Genomic DNA, 12018 nt, shown 5'->3' on the forward strand with positions numbered 1-12018 from the left:
GTTTGATGAAAAGGCTTGGTCCTATTGATGCAATATATGAAGGCATGCTTGATTTCAACGGTGTGAAGGGCACTCTATGCCAGAGTCTGGATGACTGAAAAAGATCTTGAGCTCCATGGTCTGGTTGAGATGGTAGGGAGATATCGCCTTGGTAAGTAACTTAGGGTTGGTTCTAAGGACAATTCTGTTGTTATAAACTTAAAAGGTAGGTTATTTTAGGTCGAGGGCCTGCAATACGCTAATGTGCCTTAAAGATATATTATAGACAAGGAAAGCAACTGCCACGAAAGGAATTATAAAGGGTACAAAATGCAGGGGTGTAAAAGGAGAGGCCCATGAGTTTGGTAAGGACATTGTTAAGGTTCCTGATGGGGGGAATCCTGGGTAGAGTAACCCATTTGAGTCCTTCAAAGAAAGGACAGACGACACAGATTTTGAATAAATAAAATAATTCCCTGTTCTGCATGTAGGTTGCAAAAGTGGCTAAGTGAAGGTATGTGGAAGTGTAATCTAGACCTTACTTCTGTAATTCAAGGAGGTAGCGGACTATATTCTTAACTGGAGGTTTATGCAGGTCTATGAGTGTAGGGAGGCAGTAATGGACAATCCCTTTTCACTTGGCAGTGTAGCAGGCCCACACAGTGGATCTGCATGCTTCTTTGAAGATAGACATGCACTCTTAGAGAGGTTGAGACAGCAGAATTCTAAGAGCTCAGGGGCCAGATCGCTAGAGTGAGTTGTTTGGGGTGCCTGATTGTGCATTGGTTCTGTGTGAGAAGGTCTGGCCTGTTAGGGAGCTTGTCATGGAGAACCATTGACATCTCTAGAAGGGTCAGAAACCATGGTTGTGGGTGCCACCAGGATGAGAATGAGGGAGGTTTGCCAAAGCTTCCAGACCATGTACTGAAGGAGTGGGAGAGAGGTAAAAGTGCATGTAAAGATCCCAGATCAATTCATTCGCAGAACACTGCCTATGGTTTATGGGTGTTGGAGCCTGGAGGCAAGTTTTGATATTTTGTGTTTTCGGCAGTGAGAAGCAGTCAACCTCCAGAACTCCAAAGCAGTGGAAGTAAGGGAGAAGAACGTGTGGGTGGTGTTCCCACTCGTGGACTCGTTGCAACATCCTGCTGAGCAGGTCTGTAAAATTGTTGTCCATTTCAGGAAGGTACTCTGCCAGGAGGTGTATCTGGTGAAGTGGCCAATGCCAAATGCTTTGTGCTAACACTGGCAGATGTGATGACTTTTAGAGATTATACAGTGCATTCAAGTTGTCTGATTTTATCAAGGCTACTTTGTGCTGAACTTGGTTAAAGAAATCTTTGAGAGCTAGCTGGATGACCAGAAGCTTGAATCAACTGATGTGGAGGACCCTTTGTTGCGGCAACTACAAGCACTGAACAGTCAATTGCTGAAGATGCACTTCCTACTCTGACAGGGACGCGTTCATGGTGATGGTCACCTACAGAACAGCTTCTATGAAGGGCCGGCCCTGCAGCAGATTGTTGTGTTCCACCACTTCTGACAGTGATGTGTTCCGGCCTGTATCAACTCTACATTTTCCCAGTGACCCTCTGCTTGTGACCATTGTGCTGACAGGCATTTCTGGAGCGGATGCATGTGAAGTGTGCCATGGGGAACTAAGCAGGAGGCCATCATTTCGAGAAGGTGCATAACTACTGTGACAGTCAATTGGCAATTTGGCTGAAAAAGAGGCAATATCTGCTGGAATGCTTGCACCAGTGCCTGACTGAGGTAAGCATTTCCAGTGACTGTATTGCATACAGCTTCCAGAAAGGGCTGGATCTGAAGGGTCTTAAGGTGTGACTTGACGATATTTATAGTGAAGCCCAAACTCTGGAGGACAGGTATGGTGGCTAAGGTGTTAGCGAGAAACTGTTTCCTTGCACTCTTGATCAGCTAATCGTCTAAGTAGGGAAACACGTCAATGCTGCGTGGAGTGGTGACCATGAATAGCAAAATTTTGATCTGATAATGTTGTTCACTTAAAACAAAACGTAGGTAGCAGTGATGAGCGGGGTGGATCGGTATGTGGAAGTAAGCATCCTTTAGATCTAGTGCAGCCATAGCAATCCTGCAGTTTGGACAAGTGGAAATATTCTAAGAGTATGCAATTGTTGAGGGTGATCAAGTAGAGTATGAGCCTTTGAGACCAAAACCTTTCAGGGATTAAAAAGTACAAGCAGTCTACCAGCTTACCCTGATGCTGCAGCTGAAGTGGTTTCATTGCTCTTTTGAGAATGAGTGCCAGAACATCTTACTGAAGAAGACACTAGTAAACTAAGGAGAGGGTGTGTCTGTGGCTGTAAAGTTTGTTGGGGTTGCAATGAGGAACTGGCAGTAGCCATGCTCTCTGATGTACAGAACCCACAGGGCAGAGGGTACTTCTTTCCAACGAGTAAGAAATCCCTGCAGTCTCCCCCAAACGGGCATAGTGGGATCGGGGGAGAGTAGAAGGCAATCACTGCTTGAAGGAGATAGCTCTAAGTTGAGCCTCCTTTGCCCTTACCTCTGGTGGTGTTACCTCTGTAGCCCCCTTGAGAATGCCCTCACGTTGACTGCTGGTGGTATTGCTACCGTTGGTAGGAGGAGGAGGGAATGTCTGAGGAAGTGTCCTACTGCCGTCCTCTGTGCTGTGAGTGGATGTCTGAAGGAACTGTGTCTGTGTTTTCTTGAGTTTTTTTTAAGAATCTGGTCTACCAGCGGTCCAAAACTGGTCTACCAGCGGTCCAAAAGGGTGTTCACCATCTAAAGGTAGCTTCAACAGATGTTGCAGTACTTCCGGCTTAAAGCCAGTCACAGAGCAGGTGTGACCCCTGACCAGGATTCTTTTAATTACTCCTTTGGTCACGATGTCAGCTGCATCTAAAGTGCACCGCATGGTGGCGTTCAAGATGGTCTTGCCTCTGTAAATTTCTCTTGCCCACACTGACCATACTCCTCAGGGAGGTGTTTTAGAACATACTCTATCTCACTGCAATGCTCCCAAATTTTATCAGTAGAGCAGGCCAACCGAGTTAGCAATGTGTGTGTGTGGCTGATTGTACTGCCACCCTCTTGGTGGCTATGTCAATCGTTTTGCTCTCCTTGGAGACAGTGTGTCCCCTGGGCATAGGCGTGGGTCTGCAATGGCAGATACACATCCGGGTCTGTACCACCTGGGGGGGATCAACATCAAAGTCATTCCATGGGTCATTTCCAGGCTCAGTGCCACAGGGAGCATTGTAGGGTCCAGCTGAATACAGCAAGCTGCCATCCCTATAGGAAGAATGAGGAGAACCCTTTGGTGAAGCTGGAGGAGGCAGAACATGTGTTGACAGTATTAGGGGAGGGATGGTGAGGGAGGAGTACCAGGAGTAAGGAGAAGAGGAGAAGGTCAAGGACAAAGGGTCTCCTGTGTTTTAGAGGAGGTAGACGTTTCAAGTCAATTTGCTCCTCAAAAGATAACTTTCTGTTCCTTGAAAGAGCCTTTTGCAGCTTCGGGGTAGCTTGGTGGAGATTATTTTAGTTTGAGGGTGGATGAAGAGACGTTTTTGGCAAGCATCCAATTCCTCCTGCAAGCGTTGGAGAAGTGTTGCTCCCAGTCATTAGAGCAAGCCTTTGATGGAGCTTTTGGTACAGAGTGGGTCTTCTGCAATAATGGGGTCTACGGCGTGGAGGCCTTAAGTGCTGATGAGGACTTTCATTCTGATGTCAGCTTAAGTGCTGGTTTCAGCATCAATGCCAGAGTTGACAGCCCATCGGCTCCAGGGTGGCAGCAGTTCATGAGGGGCCTTTGTGGCCAGAGAGCGGAGCGTTGCTGGCACTGAAGGCTTCTGTTGGTGCCGACCATGGCCAGAGGAGAGTGATGGCTCAACAGGCTGTTGTTGAGTCTCTGGGGTTCATGCCTGACCACTGCTGTTGCAGGCTCTGCCTATCCACACAGTAGCTGGGCAGCCATGAGTTGTGAGAGAGTGGTGACCATACTCATGGGTGAAGACTTTGAGGGTTGCTGAGCCTCAGTGTCTTGATGCTATTCTCCCTCGGATTCAAAGCTCACATCCAAACTGGACTGGACCAGAAGAGCCTCTGAAGGGCTGGCTTTCTTAACCTACTTCAATTCTGCGTTACTCCAAGATGTCTGGGGTGTCATGGCCTCTCTTCTCTACATTCTCCAATGGGCCCACCACTGCTTGCATCATTACTAAAGGGTCTTCTTCAACTGAAAGGTGAGGCAAGCCTTCCTTCCTCGTTGTGCTTTTGTGCTTCGGGAAGGGGTGCAGATTTGATGATGGTCAGCCCTGGGGAATATGGAGTGGCACCAGAAGCAGCACTGGAAGGGCTTCTGTACAATCACTGACCTGCATTCTCATCAAAGGGGCACCAGAGACGACATGCAATAGGACCCGAGAGGTGGCCAGTGCCCCAGAAGGAATGCTGCAAAGCAAGTCCGGTTGTCTAGGTCTGTCGACGAACACAAAGCAAGATTGAGAATACATTAGGGTTCTTCCGTGACACAGGAGGAGCTCAGCGATTGGGTGGGCCTGGCTGTAAGCGCTATTAGGTGCAGAACATAGATTCTGATTGGTATGGATGGCAGAAAAAAAATAATCTAACAATGGAGCCGGTGACCATGCACATTACCAACCAAGGGTGGAGTCACTATAGCTCATGACATGAAAGAACATGAAAGGAGTCTTCGAAGAAAAAGTTGCAAATGTATGAGCCTATCACTAGATGGCAGGAGTATGCCGAGCATGTATATCTAGTCTCACACATGCTACAAACCAACTATTTCCTCACAACATGAGGCTGTTGATGCAATTTATCCCCACTACCCACTGAAGCAAAGGGATATGCTGAGGGAATGAGTACAGGCCAGTTCAAAATCTCAGTCTAAATACCAACATGCCTGCTTTTCAAATCTGCAGGTTTAACAGTCATATCCAGCACACACATCTAATTACTCCTGGCAAAGCTAGAAGGTCTGGGTTTAATGTGCCAAAACATGCAACATTGTGACACACTAGAGCAAGACACATGGCAGAGAGTGGGTCACAGTTGTACAGCCATTTCTCATGAAGTTGAATTTAAGGATTCAAGCGGAGGTGAAGGGATACATCTAAGAAACAAACAGCGTTCACTGAGAGATGCAAACTTCACTACGCTGAACCTAGAGGTGACCACCAATGGGTTTTGGTTGCAGTAGTCCCCCCACTTTTTGCCTGTTTTTTATGCAACTTTGTCTGAAATGCACTGGGTTCTTGTTAACCAGGTCTCCAGTGCCAGTGTTACTTTCTCAAAGTAACACACCTGGTAACTTGATCCCCAAGTGGCCAGGCCCTTAGCACCTCTAAGTCCCAAGACATTGGTGCCTATGGTACAATGGGCAAGGGTACTAAAAAGAGTCCCCCATGAGCTGCAGCACAGCTTTTGCCACACTAAGGGTCCCAGCACCAAACTCATACATTGTAGTCACCCCTACAGCAGGCCTTACAGGCCTAAGGCAGGGTGCAGTACAGGAGAGGGTATATCTGCAAGAGCAAATATGCCCCTACTATGTTTTTGTCGAATCTTAGACATAGTGAGTGAACAGGGAAGCCTTTTTAAAAACATGTGCTGGACACTGGTCAGTAACAGTTCCCCAGGTACATGATGGCTTCACTCAAAATAGGGATGTTTGGTATCAAACATCTTGTATTAATAACCCCTTACTGATTCCAGTGATGGATTTATTAACACATGCACTGAGAGGGCACCTTAGAGGTTCCCCCTGAAATCCTACCATTTGCCTGTGAGCTGGCTGATTAGTTCTAACTAGCTTGGCACCAACAGACAGTTTATTGACCCCCAGGGGTGACAGCCTGTGCCCTGGAAGAGGGTGGTGCCCACTCCCTAAAGGAATTAGTGATGTAGGGGGCATAGTGAGCTCTGGCATAAGTAGCCCACTGGCTACTACTCTACACTCCCCTAAAAGCCCCATAATTCAGTATTTAGTGTAGTCCCTGGCACCAAGATATCAAATTCCTGATGACCTATGAAGAAGGACACAAAGAACAGCGAAAGCAAAGACTGAGGAAGAAGCAACTGACTTGGAACCAGCCCTGCCAGCCTGTCTTCTACTCCAGCTGAATTGCGCCTAAGTCATCTTGCCCTACAAGCTGTCGTGCCTCCAGAAGCCAGGGAGGACTGCCTGCCTTGAAGAAAGACCCCGGTACTCTAGGAGAGCAGCAGAGCTGCTTCTCTGCATTCAGTAGGCATCCCAAGAGACCTGAGAGGACTCCGGACCACCAAAACCCGATGCCAGAAAGCACCACTGTACCCTTGCCGCCTAGCTCGAGCTGAAGTGGACCAATGGTGCCAGCCTGGTCTCCTGGCCCTCCAGAGACAAAGCCCACCTTGGACTTGCCCACTGCAGACTCACGAACACTGCTTGCAGGCTCTGTTTGCAGGCCCACTCATCCGCAAGTGCTCCCAGTGACGAAAATTCAACACCTCAAGACACCTATGCACCTATCACCCCTGGACTACGGAGAAGAGCACCTATGGTGTTCTCCATATCCCGGAGCATCGTGAGAGCTGTGCCCACTTGCTGTTTCAGCCCAACTAGCCTCCCAGTCTAAACCTGCAGCCTCTTTTTAACCAGACCGATCCTGACAAACTAACATTGGGCGCCTGACTCTGAAAAGCACCTCTGCACTTGACACCTACCCCCCAGTGCCGCCAGAGATGACCTGTTGGTGCTGCTTTGGATCTCGCCCCATACTGACCTTAAGTCCAGAAGATTGGTCCGATAGGTCGTTGTACTATACCTGTTAGCAGTATTTGCTTTTTCTCCATAGGATAACATTGCCACCTCTGAAAAATGCACTGTCTACTTTTGAAACCTGAAAGTATTTGTCTTGCAAAACATACTTACCTGATGGTATTGATTCTGGTGCCTAAATATATGGCATATCCAACTAGCAGAAAGCAAAAGGTCAACAAGTGTCAGTGCCCTCTTTATGGAACCTAAGCCCAAGGCTGAAATATCTGCCTCAATGTCCTAGATTTGGTGAGCTGGTGGGAAGGCTTGAAATGACACAGAACCCAGAATGGTGCTGATAAACAGGATCCTCTGTGAAGGAGTCAGGTGTGACTTTGGCACACTAATCGAAAATCCCTAAAGTGAGGAGGCACGCTATCACCTTTGGGTGGTCAATGACTGATAAAGGCAAGAATGCCTTCAGCAACCAGTCGTAGAGGTAGGGGAAGACTGGCATTCAAAACCTTCAAAGGTGTGCAGTGACCAGATGGACAATATGTCTGCTGGGAGCTGCTGTGGTGTAGGTGGTATGAGTGGTGGAGTGAAGAGAAACGTTAAAGCTTAGCTACCCCAAACAATTCACAGCTCCCATCTGTCTGACGTGATGTTCTGCCAACCGCTGTGGTAAAAAGTAGCCTGCCTCCAAGAAGATAGCCAGGTGCTACTGATGGCAAGTTAAAGAGTTTTTTTAAATGGTAGTGGCACTGGGAGGTGGACGGGTGACTGGGTAGTATGATGCTCCGGAGGGTCTTGACATGCTTGGCTGAGTCCCCCAACCCTAGAAGGTTTGCAGGGGGAGAGTTTGGTTGCTGCAAAGGTAGTGTGGCATCTGAATCCAAATGGGGCTGAATCAGATATTCCTGAAGTTGAGCTGGTCAATACTTTGATCCGGTTTGTGGCACATTTTCTTCCAAAGTCTGAAAAGTCAATCAGTTCTTCCTCTGGTGTTGGTGGCGTCAGTGAGGGCTTCAAGACTCAAGGAAATGGTGAGGGTTCAAAGATGAGTTTGAGGTTGGCCCCAGGGTCTGTGAGGGCCCACAGCAAGGTCAAGAGGCACATAACCTTGGGAGCAGATCTGCTAAGAGCTATTTGATTTAAGGCTTCCTTTGATCACTTGGGCCGATAGGACCGCCAGAGTGACAGAAGGGTGCCAAATATAAGCAACAAGGCATCTGTGAAGGCTTCAATCTGTTGCAGAGAGGCCAATGGACCTGGAAATGCAGGCTGGATCATAACAAGATGGAGAAATCAGTTCTGCCATGGGTAACGAGGACCAAGGCTACAGTGCATCCTGATGTGCATGCAATTCTCCAGACGAGAGTGGCAGGATGAAGGGGAGTCATGTTTGGAACTTGTTTTCTTGGATCCCCGCTTACCTGAAGACTTGGAATGGGAACAAAGCCTAACTTGAGAACAGTCTCGAGACTAAGTATGCATCCACAACTTTGAGGAAGAGCAATCCCTGCACACATTCTAGCCATTTTCTGAGACTTTAAGCTAGGTTTCACAATCCCTTAAAGCCTTTGGGTTCCTCGTGGCACAGTCACAAACCTCGAAGTTGTGCAATGAACCCAGGCACCATTGGTGAGGGTCTGTCACAGATAACTTTTTGTGATAGTGCTTGCAGGGTTTAAATCTGGTAGTTTTGAGGGAGACATATCTCTTGAAAATTCTTTTAATGTTTTGAGAAATATTTCTGTCAGGTGATAGCAAAATTGAAGGAGCTAGCTCAGGATTTAGAACCAAAGTGTGGAAAGAAAAGAATTGACAGCTTGCAGGGTTGGCATCTAGATTTGACTCTGGCATTATTTCTGGGGTGTGAAAGAGTCGACTCAGAGCCGGTAAATGATACCTCTGGCACACAGATGAATTGCAAAGAAAATTCGATGGATGTAGGCTGGTGTCAGGAGGGTATTCACTCAGTGGGGAATCTGCGGTTAATAGTATCCATCAGAAGACCCATGCAAGTCCACTGTAGAAAGAAGACACAATTTTAACATGCTGCTTTCCATGGAATTTATTCCCATGTTTGTCTTGTTTAATCGTTTTAATCCACAAAGTATTATTTGTGTTCCAAGAAAAAAAAAAAACTACCACTGAAACCAGATTTAAAGAAAAAATGTGTGTAAAATGTATACTTTCACCTGGAGTCAGTTGTCTTACCTGTAAACTGATAGCAATATTGACTCGTGAGCCAAAGGTGGTACTGACAGCTCGAGGTGACAGACCAAGGTCTTTAAAAAGCTTGGAGAAGGTATACGTTAGTGCAACTCTGGGGCGCTCTTCGGCTACCACCACACATGTTCGCACATAAGCAAGATTGATTCCCCTTGCCTGTAGAAACAAAAGTAGCTTTATTGAAACAAGAAAGGGCGTCCATTTTGAGTATCTTTATCAAGAAAGCTTTTACAGCATCTTCTGGAATACAATTTACATTCCACGGGGACTAGTATAATGCAAAATTAAGATGTAACAGAAATAAAAATAAATAGCCGCAAAATTATATAACAATGCTCCAAATAGCATTTTATTTTCAAATAACATGAGTAGATGGGGCAAATTGATTGGATTTTTCAACTCAAAATTATCTGACCTAATTTCATTGTTAGAACTGTTTCACAGAGCACATTTTTCCACTTTCCTGAAGTTGTGTATGTAGCAATATTTAGCAAACTAACATGTATTGAAAGTGATCCCCCTTACAAACTTATAGTGTTGAAATTCTTCCCTCACATTATCATACAATTACTTTTAAGATCACACCAATTAATAACATTAAAGGTTTCTAAAGTTAGGGTTTTTGCCCAGATTTGGACTAGTGAACCTAGAGTGTGCATATTTTAGGACAGTTTAAACAGAGTACTTGGAGAACTACTGTTTTAAAAAAATGTAAGCAACACCTTACCTTTAATACATCAATCTGATTCCCGAGTCCTTTTGAGCACATTTCCATTACTGAATATGAACAGAACGTGTCCCTTATTTTGTACTGGCTTACAGTAGCAAGCCACAAGAAGAGATTTGTTTCCAACTCCATAGGAGGAATAAGGACAGACTGATGCCCAGAATACACACTAACAAAAAGAAAATACAGTGGACCATTAAACCATACTTGAATACTTTTAGCAAACATTTTAAAAACATAAGCCTGCTAATAGTACTGTACACAGCAAGGACATGCTGGAATCACCCTTACAATTTTAAAAGCATGCGTTAAAATAATTAATGCTATGAAATGAAGTACTTCTTATGTCTGAGAGCCCACTCCAAGGTGCATGTTAAGTACCAATAAACATATGTCTGTAAGACTGATGAACATGAGAAATACCATATAAAATAGGTTCTTTCCTATGACAGATTTACAGGTTTGGCATCATTCATAGATTAAAATGCTTGATTCATATCCTGTGAGTCCCACAATAACATTGCCACAGCAGCATAATGTTATAAATTGATGAACAGGAAGTAACCATTGTGGCCTCATTCAACTTAACCTCAACCAATGAGGTGGTAGCAACCATCCGTCAGATTTCGTTGCACTAGTGTGAAGGATTTCCAATGGTAAGTGAACCTCTTGAGGGGAGGGTGGTGCATCTTGTGTGAATCTTTCAGGGATACCAAAAGATGAACAACTACCATAACAGGAACTGCTTTCGTCTCTGGCATTGCATCATTCATAGATTCACTTGCTTGAATCTGAATAAGAAGCAGTACATTAAGGCTATGTGGATGGGGGGAAATACATTGGGATCATCTTATTGAAATAGTTTATGAAGGATCACTTGCCCAACTGCTGCATCCCTTTGTACAGTCGCTTCTAGGTAGTAATATTGTGTAAAGGTGTGTTGATTCTTCCAAGTTGTTGCCCTGCATATAGTTGCCAATGGCACAACGGTAAACAGAGCGGACACACTATAGGGACTTCGGATGGAGTGCGCTGTAGGTCAGAATGTTACGGCAGCAAATCAGCGGCCTATACTTTGAGATGGGAAGTCATTTTTAAGGATTCCTAAGTGCCACTAATAACCAGCTGGATTTACGAAAGTCCTTAGTTCTATTGATGCAGAATTTAAGACATCTTCTGATGTCCAATGTGTGCAGTGCTAGCTCGCATGCATTGAAGGGTCTTGGGAAAATCATCCCCAATATCACTGACTCATTGAGGTAAAAGTCAGTAGGGATCTTAGGAATGAAAACAAGGATTTCTTCTTAATATGATTATTGTTTTTTTGGCAAATTGGACAAATGGGTGTTTTATTGATAAAACCTCTATTTCACTAACTTGTCTTGCTGATATTAACGCTATCAGAACAACCTTCCAAGATATGTCATCATCATCAACACACCTTTATTCGGCTATGAGCCATAAAAGGAAAATACAATCAAAAGAATGAAAATTTCACTTACCCAGTGTACATCTGTTCGTGGCATCAGTCGCTGAAGATTCACATGTTGTGCCTAGCCCGCCATCTGGTGTTGGGTCGGAGTGTTACAAGTTGTTTTTCTTCGAAGAAGTCTTTCGAGTCACGGGACCGAGTGACTCCTCCTCTTTGTCTCCATTGCGCATGGGCGTCGACTCCATCTTCGATTGTTTTCCCCGCAGAGGGTGAGGTAGGAGTTGTGTTGTAGTAATAGTGCCCATGCAATGGAGTGACTAAGTATGTACCTATTTAAGGTTTAAATAATATATTTACAAATGTACAAAGCTTAAGCTAACTTCCGAAATGCTACAGGCTCCCGGGGAGGCGGGTGGGCACATGTGAATCTTCAGCGACTGATGCCACGAACAGATGTACACTGGGTAAGTGACATTTTCAGTTCGATGGCATCTGTCGCTGTAGATACACATGTTGTGCATAGACTAGTAAGCAGTTATCTCCCCAAAAGCGGTGGCTCAGCCTGTAGGAGTGGAAGTAGTTTGAAATAAGGTTCTTAACACGGCTTGACCTACTGTGGCTTGTTGTGCGGATAGCACGTCTACACAGTAGTGCTTGGTGAAGGTGTGAGGCGTAGACCATGTGGCTGCCTTACATATTTCGTGCATTGGAATATTTCCTAGAAAGGCCATGGTGGCACCTTTTTTCCTGGTTGAGTGTGCCCTTGGTGTAATGGGCAGCTGTCGTTTTGCTTTAAGGTAGCAGATTTGGATGCACTTAACTATCCATCTGGCTATACCTTGTTTTGATATTGGGTTTCCTGCATGAGGTTCTTGGAAT

General features: G+C 45.4%; 1 protein-coding gene across 1 annotated transcript in view; it reads right to left on the reverse strand.

Annotated features, from left to right (window-relative positions):
• Positions 1 to 12018, reverse strand: part of DIP2B (disco interacting protein 2 homolog B) — a 738038-nt gene that overhangs the window by 86431 nt on the left and 639589 nt on the right. The window contains exons 31-32 of the mRNA XM_069230866.1: positions 9708 to 9876; positions 8966 to 9136 (exon numbers count right to left, since the gene is read on the reverse strand). Of these exons, the coding sequence (XP_069086967.1) occupies positions 8966 to 9136; positions 9708 to 9876 (340 nt within the window). The remainder of the gene's footprint in view (positions 1 to 8965; positions 9137 to 9707; positions 9877 to 12018) is intronic.

This window comes from Pleurodeles waltl, chromosome 4_2 (genome assembly GCF_031143425.1).
Source record: "Pleurodeles waltl isolate 20211129_DDA chromosome 4_2, aPleWal1.hap1.20221129, whole genome shotgun sequence".
Classification (NCBI taxonomy): Eukaryota; Metazoa; Chordata; class Amphibia; order Caudata; family Salamandridae; genus Pleurodeles; species Pleurodeles waltl.